Source organism: Passer montanus, unplaced genomic scaffold, assembly GCF_014805655.1.
Source record: "Passer montanus isolate IOZ18808 unplaced genomic scaffold, ASM1480565v1 scaffold53, whole genome shotgun sequence".
Classification (NCBI taxonomy): domain Eukaryota; kingdom Metazoa; phylum Chordata; class Aves; order Passeriformes; family Passeridae; genus Passer; species Passer montanus.
In genome coordinates this window covers 246,101-262,148 of record NW_024370263.1, presented here as the reverse complement: position 1 = coordinate 262,148, position 16,048 = coordinate 246,101, and the positions used below count along the sequence as shown (strand labels likewise).

The 16,048-nt window shown below is 49.8% G+C and overlaps 2 protein-coding genes across 2 annotated transcripts in view; both read left to right on the top strand.

The window, feature by feature from the left end:
- The window catches only part of ESS2 (ess-2 splicing factor homolog), a 17,900-nt gene extending 2,322 nt beyond the window's left edge, over positions 1–15,578 (top strand). Inside the window, exons 2-11 of the mRNA XM_039724476.1 lie at positions 6,780–6,962; positions 7,073–7,241; positions 8,118–8,213; positions 8,620–8,786; positions 9,562–9,679; positions 10,122–10,255; positions 10,396–10,498; positions 11,481–11,590; positions 12,495–12,610; positions 13,173–15,578. Of these exons, the coding sequence (XP_039580410.1) occupies positions 6,816–6,962; positions 7,073–7,241; positions 8,118–8,213; positions 8,620–8,786; positions 9,562–9,679; positions 10,122–10,255; positions 10,396–10,498; positions 11,481–11,590; positions 12,495–12,610; positions 13,173–13,458 (1,446 nt within the window). The 5' untranslated portion in view covers positions 6,780–6,815 and the 3' untranslated portion in view covers positions 13,459–15,578. The remainder of the gene's footprint in view (positions 1–6,779; positions 6,963–7,072; positions 7,242–8,117; positions 8,214–8,619; positions 8,787–9,561; positions 9,680–10,121; positions 10,256–10,395; positions 10,499–11,480; positions 11,591–12,494; positions 12,611–13,172) is intronic.
- On the top strand, positions 3,895–5,354 carry GSC2 (goosecoid homeobox 2). Its single transcript, XM_039724482.1, has 2 exons — positions 3,895–4,204; positions 4,999–5,354. The coding sequence occupies exons 1-2, from the start codon at positions 3,895–3,897 to the stop codon at positions 5,334–5,336; spliced, it is 648 nt and encodes a 215-aa protein (XP_039580416.1). The 3' UTR covers positions 5,337–5,354.
- Positions 15,579–16,048: the final 470 nt, after the last annotated feature.

Here is a 16,048-nt window from a genome sequence, read left to right as displayed (position 1 = left end):
TCCCTTCCCTTCCCTTCCCTTCCCTTCCCTTCCCTTCCCTTCCCCCCCTGCCCAGGGACCCCAGCCGGGACCCACGCCGGCTGCAAGGCCAGGGTTAAAAGGCATCATCATCCCAAACTGTTTCTGTAGTCCGGGAAAAGCAAGATAAGCCAGAACTTCCGAAAAGCGGGCGCTGCCTGCCGAGCACAGAGCGATTTGGACAGCATGAGGCGGTGTAAGATCTCTGAAATGCCAGCTGTGTTGCTTCAGGGTGAAGCAGTTGTCTGATTCCATCGTGGTTCATTGCGGAAGAGGAGGTTTGGTACCCCACAGTCCTCCTGCTCCACCACGGACACCATCTCTGATAGCCAGCACCACTGCAGGATCCCTGCTAGCCGGATCACTAACAACACTACTGCCCACCGGAGGGATTCCACTTCTTCCTGTGCAATGAAATGGCCTTTGGGGAGAGAGACAGGTTTATTGTAATTATCGTCAAATCAAAATGTGTTTATTGGAGCTCTTAATCTTAGTTGACACAGGGTTTAGCAATTCTAATTGGCACAATTTTAAGATCATCTTTAAAGGCCTGTTCAGTCTAAACCATCCAATGATTTTACGACTTCTGGTTTTTTATTAAACATAGTTTTAACACCTGACTAGCACATTCCATTGAATTTCAGCTACACAGAAAATGCTTCTTGTTTTTGATCTTGAAGGATTGTTTTTACCCTGGGTTCTTTCTCACAGGGGTTCTGGAGTGAGTGATGGGCATCCTTTGCTTGGATGGGTCACGGCAGGGGCAGCCAGGAAAACACAGCTGGCATGCACCAGTGCTCCACTGGGTGGCCAGGAGGGCACTGACATGTGGATCCTGGGCTGAGCACTTCCCTTGGGGATGGAAAGCCCCCAGACTGTATTTTTTGGCAACATTTGTCAGCAGCCTCCATCTCTGTTCTGCTTTAGAAATCAGCCTGGAAGCCCAAATCCAGCCAGGGGTCCCTGACTGCTGTCAATATCAATGAGTGAAAGAGCCCAGGATTTGTCCCAGGTAAGGCAGAGAGGTGCAGGAGGATGGTTACATCCCTCAGATCTGATCCTCCTTTTCCTCACCATCACAGGCACCCCACACTGGTGATAGGGAGTGGGAAGAAGCACTGCCAAATGAGAGCTCCCACAGGTGCCAGCACACAGGCAGGGGCAAGGCAGAGGAGAGTAATGCCATGCTGTAGGGTTTCCAGTGTTCCTGTTCCCATCACCTTGTGCTGCCTGCAGAAGGGAGGGGCTCAAGAGGGAAAGGGGGATTTTTTTCTTGTTTCACCATAGGAAGGATTTTCAAACCCTATAAATTCACTTTTGACAAGTGAACAGCTAAAGCAGATTAACCTTTTTGCTAATCCTCTATAATGGCTTTGGAATCTCCTTAACCAATAAGAAAATTATAAGAACCTGTTTCTTTTCTTTTTATCTACATCTATATTGTCCTCTCTTGTCTGCATGTTTTTTCTTTCTTGTTTTATTTTCCTTTCCTTTTCTAATATGAAATAGCCCAGCGATGCTATCTCCCAGAGGCTCAGTAAACAGTACATCAGAAATCCCTTTCCTTTATTCCTCTCTGGTAACAGGGTGCAGAGAAGTGTCTGCCGATTGGGATTTGATTACCAGCAGCTATCAAAAGTCTCTTTGTACAATCTGGGTCCTAAATCCCATAATTCTTTGATAAAAGAAGTATTACCAGTCCATTTTCTGTAGTGAAAGGTATGGGAGGAATGAAAGAAAGCAATCAGCAGAGATCCTAATAGGCTAAGTGCATGTGTGGTGGGAAGGCAGGGCTGGGACAGGATGCCCAGGGAAAGGCGTCCTTTGTTAAGGATGGGGAAGGAGAATTAATCCTCTTCAGGCATCTGAACAGAGCTGGTCAGATCCTGCACCTGCCCATGGCACGTCCCAGCTCACCGGCCCTATGGCCCCTCTGGACCAGCAGAGTGGGGAGCAGAACCTGGCCCCACATCCTCCCCTTGTGTCAGCATTTGGGTACGTGCTCAAAAGCTGGGAGCAGCTTCAGTGATCTCTGGAATTAGGGCATCCCCAGTGCCTCTCTGGAGCACTGACACCTTGGCAGGGCAGAGAGAACATGTTCAGACTGAGCAGCTACAAGGGTGTCTTCATCCCAAAAGGTAATGATTCACAGAGCTCAGTTATAATCCAAGTTACACCATTGGAACAGCTGAAGGAGAGGCAGATAACGGGATGGAAGGAAAAAGAGCAGTTTGAAGTGTCACAAGTAGAACAGCTATGGGGCACCTCTTCCCAGCACTGGGGGACCTGCAGGTGAGGAAGGGCAGGCAGTGAGCAGGGATGAGGAGAGGAGAAGGGAGCTGAGAGGGGCTCTCCTGGGGAGTGGCTGTAAGTTTTGCAGGATGCTGGGGGCATTGCTGAGCTGTCCAGCATAAGGGCCTTTGGTGTGCAGTGGTTTCACAGCACCCACCTGTGCATCTCCTTGGTGTACCACGGGTGGGACTGCAAGGAAACACCAGGTGGGAGTGCTCCCCACCTGAGCTCCCGAGGCCTTGCTTCTCACCTTGGCTTAAACTGCACTGAGGGCAAGGGAACTTGGCTTTCAACTTTGCTAAGCAACCTGATCTCAACCACACCTTCTCTGTTTTATTCCTAGCTATCAGTCAGTTAAAAACACAGGATCCAAGATGTTCTCTTTCCTCCTGTGGATTGCAGCTGCCAGGCCTTGCTGTTTGCCCTTGTAGGGGCAGAGCCAGCCTTCCTTTCCCATCCTGAATCTTGGCCATGGCCTCTCCCAATTTCTTTGGCAGGGCAGGAGCTGGGAATTGAACTGGCTTTGGCAAAGTTGGCTGTGGTACTGGGTCCACACTTCTGGATATGTGAGTCCACACTCCTGCCTGGATGGCTGTGGGGCCTCACTGAGAGCACACAGAGGCAGCAGCAGCAACAATCCTCCCCTCCCTTCCCCACACAGAGCATGGCTCAGCTGCATGGGAGGTGGTTACATGCCACTAAGCTGTGGTGCAGAGCTGCTGCAAGCAGCTCGTAATCTAATTTATTAAGGGCTTTGAATCCTTACAAAGAGTATGTTGGATACATGCAAAGCATCTGCATTATTACAGTGATTAGGGCAGCAGAGATGGGGGAAAGGGGAAGGAGGGAAAATACAATTTCTGTGCTTTCAGCAGAAAATAAATCAACTTTCACAGAGAATTCTGGCAAAGCCAAAGGCTGTGCTGTCATTAAAAAATATTTTTTATTAAGCTGAACTCTCTCTTCTCTCATATTGTATGATATGACAGCTCTCTTTTGATGGGAAAGCTTTCATTTGGCCAGAGAAAGGGATAATTTGCTTCTTTTAAGGAGTTAATCCTCTGGTCCATTTCCGGGCTGGGAACAGCTATCCTCCCCCTTCCTTGGATAGGAGGCTGCAGCACAATGGAGATCATAACCACCTCAAATCTACACCCGAGATGGAGAAATCAGATTTCCTTCTCCAGTCATTTTTGTGGGATTAGCTAAATCTTAGATTCACACTAACCCTTCACAAAGCTGCCAAGATTAGTTAGAATTTATTTTATTTGCAGGAGGGTTTACGGTTTTCTTTCCAAAGGGATTATATCTCTCTCTATATATATATTTAGAGTGGCTTCAGTCATAACGCAGATAGGTCAGAGGGAGGAAAAGAGTGCGTGTGTATAAAATAAAAACTCAGCTGCAAGAATGACAGTCACTTGAAACACCAAGACAAAGCCATGGTTCTGGCTTTGCCAGTCCATTCTAAAAACCACAGAAGCCGTCCTTTCCCTAGCAAACCCCCACTAGGGAGCCAGTGAAGGCAGAGCAGAGCCCCCCAGCTGGGCTGCCTGTTTCCCCAGCTGCTGCTGCTGGCACAGGATGTCTGCAGAGCCAGTGCCAGGGGCTGAGGCTGGCAGGAGAGGCCTGAAGAAGCCACGTCCGTTCAGCATCGAGGACATCCTCTCCAGCCCCGTGGAGAAGAGCCCCCGGGTCTTGGTGCCACTGTGCCTACGGAGCATCTTGGACTGCACACCCCAGAGGCTCTGTGAGCTGGAGACCACCCCAGCCAGCTCCCTGCAGGAGGAGGAGGAGGAGGAAGAGGAGGAAGAGCTGGAACGGGCAGGCTGCAGCTGCTGCTGCTGCTCTCACACGAGTGCCCGTTCCCTGCAGGACCTGCCAGCCTGGCTGGGTGAGTGTTGGGCTGGTGAGGGTTGGGTTTGGTTCAGGTGTGGGGCTCGCAGAGGGGCTGGTGCCAGTGCTGTGGGCAGGGGAAAACCTGGCTGTGAAGTGACAAGGTGGCATCTGGGCACGGTGGTCTTGGGCCCGAGGCCCAGCAATCCGAGCTGTTCTCAGCAGGGCTCCCAAGAGTGGGCACTTTCACCTGAAATGCTGCCAGGCTTGAAAAGCAGAGGGTGCTGACTGTTGCTGGATATTACTGGTTAGTGTGAAACTCTTGAGAGAATGATGCTTCTAGGGGTGCAAGCTCTCTGTGGAGTGTGGGGCCCCACGGCCACGTTGCCCATGTGCAGAGCTGTGCCTGTGCTTCCTGACAACACCAGCCCTGGGGAACCTCATTATCCTTTAAGGAAAAGAGTTTGGGCTGCATCTAACAAAATTACTGTGGAAAATAAAAAGTAGAAAACCCTTAAAAATGCAGTTCAAGAGCATCCTGAAAGTTCAGAATTGCCTTGTGTGAGGACTGAAACACAGATCTTTGCTGAGCTGAGTCTGCAGTTATTTTCTGAAGCTGGCCATGGTACAGCTGTAAGTGAACAAAGACAACCCAGCCAGTGCTCACCACCAGAGTCATGCCCTGAACTCTTCTCCCACTTGCACAGTGGCCACTCAGCTTGCCACCCGCTCCAGTGACTGGCTGCCTCCTTCCAGGCAGTAGCAGGGACGCAGCTCCTGCCCGAGCTGCCTTGAGCGTGGAGTGTTTGAGCCGCACGCTGTAACGCTGCCGCTGTCGCTGTGCCCTGGCAGACGCCCGGCTCCCCTGGCCCGTGCGGCTCCTCCGCCCGGCGCTCAGGGCGTGCAGGAGCTCGCAGCAGAAGGCGGGCGAGCTGCAGGCCCTGCAGCAGCTGCAGCGCCGCACGCGCCGGCACCGCACCATCTTCACCGAGGAGCAGCTGCAGGCGCTGGAGACGCTGTTCCACCAGAACCAGTACCCGGACGTGGTCACCCGCGAGCACCTGGCCAACCGCATCCACCTGAAGGAGGAGCGCGTGGAGGTGAGACCTGTGTGCCTGCAGCCCCAGGAACACACACCGGGGCATTGTCTGTCTTGTTTTGGGGAGCTGCAGACCCATGGCTCATGTTAACATCCATCCTTGTGCATTTGACAAAAGAAAGTTTAAATCTGGGGAGCAATGGAAGAATGTAAACCATTTCAGCTGGGCTAATTTGTACTGGCACCAAGTCCCACAGACTCACATGGTGCCTTTCTCCCAGAATCACCTGTCACACACAGACATTCCCAGCTCTGCTGCTCATCCCCTGCACCCAAGGGTGTATTCCTTACCTAAGTGATCTGTGTGACTTCTGAATTTGTCATGGCGGGGTCCCAACAACCTTGTGCCCCTCACATGTACCTGAGCAAGACTGCAGCAGAGCGACAGATTACATTTTGTATCAAACCTTGCTATTACAGTACCTTGCAGCCCACACAGTACAGCGCAGGAGGGCCACTGCCTGTCCTCCTCCCAGGAACACCTGACGTGCAAAAGCCCTTTTTTGTTTTGCACTTTCTAGGTCTGGTTTAAGAACCGTCGGGCGAAGTGGCGGCATCAGAAGAGGGCGACTGCCTCAGCACTGACCCTGCAGCCCAGGCAGCCCCCCAAGGAGAGCTGCTAGTGCCCACGGGCTGCAGAGAGCACCCAGCACCCACTGCCCTGGCTGACAGGGCACCCCGAGGGGGCTGTGCAGCAACAGGGAACCTCTGTGGTTCATACAGGGGGAGGACAGGTAAAAGCAGACACAGCACTGTCACATGCCTCTTCCAAACCCAGTTCACATGGCAAATGCCTGGGCAGGCAGGACATGCAAAGCACCGAGCTGTACCAGTGTTAAATGTGTGTGCTTTAAGAGAAAGAGAAACTCCCCTTCTTGTCTTTGCTCTGTGCACGTAGTATTTGTGCTTGTTTTATTGATGTAGATTTGCAAAATATCCTGCAAATGAACGTTTCCTGTTTGCAGCACCTCAGTGGCATCTAGAGTTGCTTTTGGGGTTGAACTTGCTGGGCAAGCGATTAGTTCTATATCAGAGAAAGGCGGGTGTGTCCCCACAGCCGGGGAGAGGCGATGGACGCGCGGCGGTGAGCGGCTGGCACGGGCCGGGAACGGGCCTGGCACGGGCCTGGCCCGCCTCAGCCCCGCGGCCAGCCAGCCCCGCTCGCAAGGGGCCGTGCCCGTGTTCCCGGCGCGCCGAGGAGAGCCACGGGCTGGGAAACAGCGACAGCAATAAAACTGCCCTGGCACCCGGCCCGGGATCCCGCTCCCCCAGCCCGGGGCTCCTGAGGAGGGCTGAAGAGACCGGGGGGGGCTGGGGGGAGCCGCCCGCCGCCCCTCCCGTGTGTATCCCCGGCTCTCATCCCGTGTGTATCCCGTTCCCATCCCCGTTCCCATCCCGGTTCCCATCCCGACCCGGTGCCGCCGCTGTCACGGCCCGGGACCGGCCGGGTCCTCCGCGCCGGCAGGGGGCGCGCATTCCGATCCCGGGGCGCGGACGTGTGACGTCGCTGCCGGTCGCGTTCGCGGCGGCCGAGCAGGAGCGGGAGCAGGAGCGGAGCGGTTCCGCCGCCATGGAGGCGATGCCGGTGCCCCCGGCCTCTCCCGCCGCTCTGGTGCCGGCTCCCGCCGCGGGCCCCGTCGCCGTGACGGGGAAGGAGGTGGTGTCGCCGGCCGCGAGGCAGCCGAAGAAGATCCTGGATGAGGAGGCCTACATCGAGGTAAGGCGGCGGGCCCGGGCTCGGGAGCCTCCGCCACGCCCGTGACTTTGCTGCTGGCCCCGAGCGCTCCGGGTGTCCAGCGGCGCGCTGCAGTTGTCTCTGTCTTGTAGAGCTTAGAGAAGATCATCCAGCGAGACTTTTTTCCCGATGTGGAGAAGCTGCGAGCACAGAAGGACTATCTGGAGGCTGAGGAAAACGGAGACTTGGAGAAAATGAGACAAATTGCTATCAAGTTTGGCTCCTCCTTGAACAAATCGTCGAGGGACACACCTGCACCCTGTAAGAACTGGCTCTGTGGGGCATGAGGGATTTGTATCTGATACTGCTGCTCTTTATCTAACTTTGTGTAGACAATGCTTATCTTAAAGATTCAAGGCTGCTGTTGCATGAGAGCTCAGAGTACCAGTTTGGGCAGCAGCCAGTGTCTGGTGGCTCATGCTGAATTTCTCTTTGATGGTGTCTCATAACTCCTCAAGGGAAGGGCTTTGGGGCAAGCAGCCTTTTAATAACCATTCCTTGTGGGCACCTTTTGCCAAGTTCCTGCTCCCTGGGAAGGTTATGTGCTCTCTGCTGTGAGAAATCCCGAGCTGTGTTTTGAACCCTTATTTCAGTTTGTACTTTATTTGAGATGTCAATGTATTAGGGACAGAAGGTGTGGGGAGCTCGTGGTTATCAGAGGTTCCCACAGCAGGTGCCCAGTGTTCTGTTCTATGTTTTTTTTCCAGTTCAGGTGTTCCTAAAGCCCAGCCCCTGGCTGAGCTCTTGCAGTGGGGTTTGGGTGAGTGGCTTTCTTGTGGCAAAGGGCACATGTCACCAGGTGTCCCTTCCTCCCCTGCTGCAGGTGCTGGCTCTGGCCTGGGCTCAGTTTGATCTGCTGCTGCTGTTGTTGGCACAAGCAGGGTGCAGGGTGACAAATACACTGGGCTGTGGCTCTCCTGGGAATTTCTCCCAGCAGGAGAAAATGTCTTAGATGAGGCCAAAATCTTGTTTGGAGGTTGAGACAGAATTGAATAGAATGTTGTGGAGTTCTTTTTACAAGTTTTTAATTTATTTTTTATTCTCCTGATGTGCCTCCTGTGATTTGTTTGGTACATCATCCTTACAGCAAATCCTGTTGTGTGCTTCAGTAACCAGGTGCATTTTTTTTGGTGGCAGATGTTACCCCAGCCACGTTTGAAACCCCAGAAGTGCATCCAGGTGGCCTTCCAGTGGGAAATAAATCTAAAGCTGGCATCAAGACTGGAGAGGAAGGTAAGAGAATTATGTTTCTCTAGCTGAATTCTTACAAAAATAAATTGCCTGCCAGCAGCTGGCCACTTGTACATTTCATCTTTAAAATAAGTTGCTATAAATGCCATAAAAGGGTTTGTTGAACGCTGGTTATGTGTTCCAAACCTGATTAATGACTGCACCACTGTGTGTGGCTCTGTGTCTTGGCCCAGCTTGATGGTAATAAGTTGCTATAAATGCCATAAAAGGGTTTGTTGAACGCTGGTTATGTGTTCCAAACCTGATTAATGACTGCACCACTGTGTCTTGGCCCAGCTTGATGGCAGTCATTGGTGTGTCTTGCTGCCAGGAGGGTTAAGGGAGATTCAGTGCTCCCCTGGAAAGGGAGGCATTAACCTTCCTCAGGCTCCTTCCCTTCTCTTGGTAGGAGAAGCAGAAAAGGATGACAAAGATGCTCTTCCCAGCCTGGACGCGTTCCTGGCACAGCACACGAGTGAGGACAACGCTTCCTTTGAGCAGATCATGGAGGTGGCCAAGGAGAAGGAGAAGGTCAAGCACGCCTGGCTGTACAGCGCCGAGGAGGAGTACACCCGGGTAGGGAGCAGCCTCTGCTCTGGCTCTGCTCTTCCATGGGGCCTCAGCAGGAAATGCCATTCACTGTGGTTCTGCTGAGGCTCAGTTCCCCGTGGCTGTGACTGCTCTCTGCTTCCTTGTGCAGTCCTGTTTCTGTCACACAAGAGCAGTGCTGACTTAGTTGCTGAGGCTTTGTCTCTTCTGAAAGCTTTGAGAGTGCAGAGCACTGCACAGAGTGTATTGCTGTCCTTGGCAGCCTCTTCTGTAAGCAGCAGCACCAGGGAGAGCAGCTGAGCACATTCCTGCTGTTTGTCCATCAGCCTCTCATTTTTTGCAGTTTGCCTTATTTCAGTTTCCATTTTCTGTTACCAGCGAGAGCCCACTGAGCTGCTGAAGCACAGAGCTGCATGAGCATGGCTGCCTGTGCTGCCTTCCTCAGCTGCCTGCAGGGGAGGTCCAGGTGCTGCTCTGGGCCTGCCTTGCCAGTCTAACACCAGCAGTGGGCAGCTGGCACAGATGTGTCACTGATGGATGTGGGATGCAGTGCCTTTTCATGAAGTTTGGCACTGACATGTGGGTGTTTGCTGCTGTTGTTTTGAGGGAGTGTTATTTTTTTATCCAAACTATCCCTCAGAGTCTGTTCCATACCTTATGCAGAGTGTTCTAGGGCAGGTGGCTGAGCTTGTGACTGAGCTCTCCGAGTTTTGTCTGCCTGAATAAAACATTGTAGGAGGCTGCTTCAGACTTTTTTTTTTTGATTTTTACCTTCTAAAATTTTTTTCCATTGCCCTTTCAGCGACAAAACGAAAACCTGGCACTTCCTTCAGCTGAGCAGCAAGCTCTGGAGAATGTGAAAGCTGGGCTGGATACCTGGGAATACACAGCTCGAAACACTCTCATGTATTATCCTACAGGTGAGGCATTGGCTCCAAGCAGTGCTTACAGCATTTCTGTATGTGCCTGAGCAGCTCTTAAAGGTAATGCTGTGCTTTTTCTTCTGTAAGGTTGTGTTTAAAAAGTGGGTTTTTTTCCTTTTTTTCTTGCCCTCTGATTCCAAAGTTTGATCATGTTCTATTTGCCATTGAAAAGCTCACCTGTATTACAGAAGTACTTGTTTTCAGTAGCCAGAGCTCTTTCCTGGTCTGTCTTCTTTATGAGCACTTGTTGTCATCTTCATTCATTGTCTGCTTTTGCTCAAGGAATCCTCCTTGGACTTGTTAGTCTGTTTGTTGCTATAGAGAAATACATATTTTTGTAAATGTACTTTTCTTTTTTGGCTGCGAATGTACAATTGATAATTTCTGTCTACCAGTGAAGTAAAGAACTCTTTTTTTAAAAGGCAGTTTGCTTTTCAAGGTGTACCTGATGAGAGTGAAGTTTTTAAGAAGCCCAGGGAAGTTGTGCATCGAAACACGCGTTTTGTGAAGGACCCTTTCAGCCAAGCTGTGAGCAAATCACAGCTCCAACAAGCTGCAGCCCTCAATGCTCAGGTAGGATAATTTTACTTTTGACTCAGATCTGCTTAGGCTTTGCCTTCTGGTGTGGTTCATCCCCCAGAACTGTGTGTTGTGCTGGATGCAGCTGACTCTCACCTTTCTCCACATGAACGACATTGTCTTTTTTATTTCAGTACAAACAGGGCAAAGTGGGACCTGATGGGAAAGAACTCATACCCCAAGAGTCTCCAAAAGTGAACGGGTATGGATTTGTGGCTACCCCCTCTCCTGCCCCAGGTAAGAGGGTTTTCTTATTTCTTCTGCTTTAAGAGGACTATTACTGCATTACTTTGATGCTCTATTCAACATCAGGGTGTCATTACAGGGTTAGATGAGAAGGTAAAACCTCGTGCTGTGTATGCCAGCTGCATGCAGGGCTTAAATCCTAGTCCAGTACTCTGGTAGGAGAGGTCACATTGCACCAAGAGACTCTGAGGAAGTTGCTGTGCCCTTGCTCAGGAATCATCTAGCTGTGGGGCATTTTCAGTTAGAACAAACTGATTATTTTTCTTCGAGTTGAAACATGGTATCTGAATTTCTAGCTGTTCTGCACCAGCCACGCTGTTTCTCTGTGCTTTTTGTGTTATGCCAACACCTGAACATACTGGGGCTTTCCCTCTGGAAAACCTGTAGGTGGCGTTTGGAGCACCTCCTTTCTCCATCGGAAATGCCTTCTCCAAACTCTGGACAGCAGGATTTTCCAGCCAGAGACTTAATTGGGCTCTGAGAATCCATTCTACCCCTGTTAGACCAGGTGCAGTCACTGTTTGGTGCAGGCTGCCCTGAGATGATTGCAGGGTACATTTGGCTGTTGCATGTCCTTAAATCCTCTGCCTGTTTTCTTATTAAAGAGTTTCCTGTGTTCAAGGAGTTTTCATACAGCAGCAGAAGGGAGGACTAGTACTGTAGAGGGAAAAGTGAAAGTGTCACTAATCAAAAACTTAGCAAATGGAAAAATAAAGACATGGAAAGGGTGGTGCTTGGTTGTAACTGAGAGGGTGACACAGCTACAGGCAATTCCTTTTAATGGGAACCACATGTTACTATTCACATTGGCTGTGATTTCCTCTGCAGTGGAGGGGCTCCTTTGTTGATTAATTTGATGCATTTCCTAATTTGATTCTCCCTCTCTCTCTTATTTTATTTTTTTTTTCCTTTTTTGTGATGAATGAATAGTCAAGTGTCTTGCATGGGCATAACTTGTTGCATTTGTTTTTAGGTGTGAATGAGTCTCCTTTTATGACATGGGGTGAAATTGAAAGCACCCCTTTACGTCTGGAAGGGTCAGAAAGACCATATGTGGACAGAACACCTGGCCCAGCTTTCAAGGTATTTCATGTCAGCATGACATTCTTTTCTGGGGGGGAAGAGCTAAGAAGGGAAAGGCAAGTGAGTAAGTAATAGATTAACATGGAGCGTGACACAACTGTGGGTGGTGTTCCCAGTCCTTGAAACTAATAATCTAGTTTGTGCTTGGAGGGTGGAGGTGAGCCTGGATCCACATGAAATCTTCTTGGTGGAGCTACCTGAGGTGGAACACGCACTGCTGACAGGAGAATGACATTCTGTGTTTGGTGATGGGCCCAGACAGAGGAGCTTTCAGAGGAAGCTGAAGACGTGCTTAATTTGTCTGATTTTAGTGTGTGAACAGGGGGAAATTTTAGCATTTCCCTCTGTGTTTATCTTCTGGCTGTTGCAGCTTGAGGTAGATGTATCAGTTGAGAGTAGAAAAGACACTCTGGCTTTGCTAATGGCACCTAACCCTGCATGCTACTTGTCTCCTGCTGGTGTCTTTGAATGTGAGATGTCTGAGACTCTTAGTTTAAGAAAGGTGTAATTTGCTGTATGTGCCTCTGTTTTGTCAGACTCCAAAGGCCTTGACTGGTTCTCCTGCTGTTTAAAAATGTCTGTGTGTGCCTGAGAGCTGGCTGGCTACAGGCCAGGCAAGACACAGGTGACATTGTTTGTCTAGGAGAAACAGCAGGAGGAAATGCCAGAGGTAATGGCTGCTTCCTTGACTGGACTGGTTTTACAATTTCTGTTACTTGCTAAGGCAGGTTGAAGGTCTCTGTGTCCTCTCTTGCTTTTATGCAGCAGCAAAGAGGTGTGGGCTGACCCCACTGCTCCCTGCTTTAGATCCCTGTACATTGGAACCCAGCTTTGAAGGTGCTTTGACTCATTTTTTCAGCACTCTTGAGTGCCTTGGCAAGTGAGCTGTGTGATGCATTTATAGATCCTGGAGCCTGGACGCCGTGAGAGGTTAGGACTCAAGATGGCCAATGAAGTGGCAGCTAAAAACCGAGCAAAGAAGCAGGAGGCACTTCGAAAAGTGACAGAAAACCTGGCCAGGTGAGACTTCTGTTTTGACAGCAGAGCTGGGGGTGGGTATTATCGGATGAGCTCTAAATTGGCACATGTAGAAAGGGAGGAATGATGGTAAGGAAGGATACTGGAAGCAGGAAGAGGTACATTTGGACTGAAAGCTTTAAGAAATTAAAAATTTAGAAATTAAAAAACTTAATTCCTGAGGGAAAGTGGCTGGTGGCTGTCCCTGACACTCTTTGTCAGCATTACTGCTCTGCCCTACAGCCACACTGATGCCTCTGGATCAGTGCCTTGCCTCACTGCAAAGAGGAAACATGTTAAGAGTTGCTTGCGGGGGTTACATGAAGGACAGAATGGGCTCAAAGGAAAAGTCAGGCAGTGCCACTCGGGTTTGGGAGGGGTGTAGGAGGTTTTCTGACACTTGTTTCTCTAGAGAGACAGGCTGCATTTACCTGCAGGCAGAATGACTTCTGCAGGCAGTGGGTCTGTCTGTGAGGGAGCTCATGACAGGAGGCAATATTGCTTTTCCTAATAAAGGCAGATTTTTTTACTGTAAAATCTCTTAAAACTGTTTATTCTGTTTCAGCCTTACTCCAAAAGGACTAAGCCCAGCAATGTCACCAGCTTTGCAAAGACTTGTAAACAGGACTGCAAGTAAATACACCGACAAAGCGCTGCGAGCCAGCTACACTCCCTCCCCAGCCCACACAGGAACTCCTGGTTACAAGACCCCAGCCAGTGGGCCTCAAACCCCCCAGAGCACCCCACAGTCTCGGACAGTGTCTCAGACACCAGTGTCTCAGGATACTACATCCATCACGGACAATTTGCTGCAGCTTCCCAAAAGAAGAAAGGCATCTGATTTCTTCTGAGCATTCCAGTCACCACCAAGGTGATGGTGATCTGGCTGTGCTCAGTGAACTGCAGACTGGTTACTGGGAACTGGGGAAATGGGGATAATTTCTTAAAGATATATTTCTGTTTTTAAGAGAGCCGTGCATTTAAATTAATTTCTGTATGGCTACATCTGTTTCTTCAGAGGGGTAAGCCTGTCTTAAAGGCTGAACTGGACTTGGCTCCAGTTTGTCAAACTTGTTTGAGTTGGTAGTTTGCAGAAGAGGGGACACAACCATGTGTATACTGAGGCATGAGACAGAATTTTAGAGAGGTTCTCTTTAACTTGAATTTAAACTGATGCAGTTCAAAAGTTTGATTAACTCTGTGATCTTGTTAAAACCAGCATTCCTTAAGAGGACCCCATTTCCTCCTCCACTGCTTACACTTTGCAGTATGGGATTTGCCTTTCTGCCTTTGCTCTGACTTCATCTGCAGGTTTTGGGCTTAACCCTGTTCTGCAGCTGGCAGAGGGAAGGGATCAGATTTATTTTGCAGCTGCTCTGTGTGTGACTCCAGAGAGGTGATGATCACAGTGCAGGGCCAGAGACAGTCCTGTGTCATCCACCAGGATGACAGTGCCATTCTGAAGGACAGAAATGGTACTTCTGATGGCCACACCGGGGCTTTTGTTTGGTGTTTTCCTCCCATTCTTTGAAACTTTTGGCTTTAGTTTTTATAATTGGCCAAAAAAGGAAAAGCACTTCTAACCATACATAGCCTGCACTCAGGGCCGTGGTTGCTGCACATGAGCTGACGTTTGTGTGTGGGATGGGCCCTTGTGTGGTGTGATCCAGCCTGGAGAAGCACTGTGCACCCTTCAGGAGGAAGCAGGTGTAGCCAGATGTTTTCATTTCTTGCACCACACCTGAGTACAAGACAGCCTGTGTAATACTTGGCAGTGTTGGCATTTGCTATAGTCAGGTGATGTTTTACTGAGGGAACATCCAAGGAAAGTCTTACCCAGCAACTTGAGTGTCTGCAGCATTCTCTGAGGTCTGGGGCATTGGGTGCTGTGTTTGTCTTGGTGGAGAGCTTCCTTTTGTGTGGTTTCCTCTGCCACTTCCAAAACTCGTGTTCCTGACTGTGAAAAATCCTTCTGAGGGACTCAGTTTTTATAGTGCACCTTGTAAAAATAAATGTATCAACATGGCATTGCTAGGAATCGTGACTCAAAAATTCGTAATTTTTACCTTTTTAGTTCAGAAATACTTGAAGGCTATGTTTTTTCTTTAAGCAAAAAGAATTGTTCTCAGGTACTCATGAATTAATGTAAAAGGAGTGCATTTACTAAAGTTTTCATGCTTTTAGAATTGTTCTTTAAGGACCAAACTGACTAAATATGAATGAAGTTCTTAAGTAATTTCAAATACGAATTATTTATTTCATAATGAAAGGCTTGTCTCCCTGAAGCATAGGACCTCTTAGGTACACAGGCAGGAGGTCAGACCCTGGCCTGCAGTTTGGGTCACTGAGCAGACCAGGGATGTGGGATTCCTGCCCATTTGTGGGTGCAGAAGCTCCTCTGAGTGTGGATGCACAGAAAGGCTGAGCAGCATTCAAGGGACTGCGGATGGGACTCCTGACACATGGATCAGGAGTGGGATCTCTGCCACAGCATTTCAAACTGGCTGTGCTCATACCAAGGTGTAGCTGGAATAATTGGGGAATGTGATATCTGAGGGTGGTTCATTCCACATTGTGCAATTCATGCCTAAAAGCAAACTGCATTAAATATTTTGTGGACAGTGTTGGTTTTGTGTCTGCCCACAAGTGAATTAACCTAGGCAGCCACACTAAAATCAGTCTTGATTCTGCCACTGACAAGGCTTCACATGTTTGTTGGAAATGGAGCTTATTTTCAGTTACATGCTGTAAAAGAGGATCTGTTGAAAGGGCTGTAGTGCTCTTCAGATTGGCTGTTCCTGTAATGCCTGCTGTAATGTCTGTTTTCTGCTTCCTGCTGCAGTTCAGCCCCTGCTATCTGTAATTAGCAAATCAGTAAATTCTTCATTGCCAGATATTTTTGCTGCTGTAGCAGTGGCAGATAAAGTGCCTTACAGGGCCAAATCCAGCGTGAAAAAACATCTTGATTCTTGATGACTGGTGATTTCTTTTCGTCCCATTTTCAGCACATTATTTTTCTTTTGCTGTTGCAATATATCTGCATTTTTCTATGTGCAAGACCCAAGCACACTTGCTCCCTCAGCCATGAGAGCATCTGGAGCTCTCCTGATGCTGCAGAAGCGGCTGGCGGTGAGCAGTGGTGGCCACAGGCCTCTCCTGGGTGGCCAGGCTGGCTGTGGTGTGTCACTGGATTCTTGCAAGTCATGATGGACCTGTGTCCAAGAGGATGAACACCATCACATCCAGAGGCTGTGGGGGCCTGCCCTGTGCAGCCTGGGCCCCAGGCAGGAAAGAAAATGGGAGACCACAGGAGATTGTTGTTCTTGTAAGACTAATCCCTGAGCCCTTCACCTCCAGGGCAGGAGCCTCTCCCTGGCCCAGGGGTAACCTCTGGGTGCTAGGGGGTAATCTCTGCCATGGTGCAGGAACTGCAGCTTTTCA

Coding starts and splice junctions, on each gene's coding strand:
- GSC2 (XM_039724482.1), top strand. CDS start 3,895: ATGTCTGCAGAGCCAGTGCCAGGGGCTGAGGCTGGCAGGAGAGGCCTG. Junction 4,205..4,998: donor GGACCTGCCAGCCTGGCTGG/GTGAGTGTTGGG, acceptor GTGCCCTGGCAG/ACGCCCGGCTCCCCTGGCCC.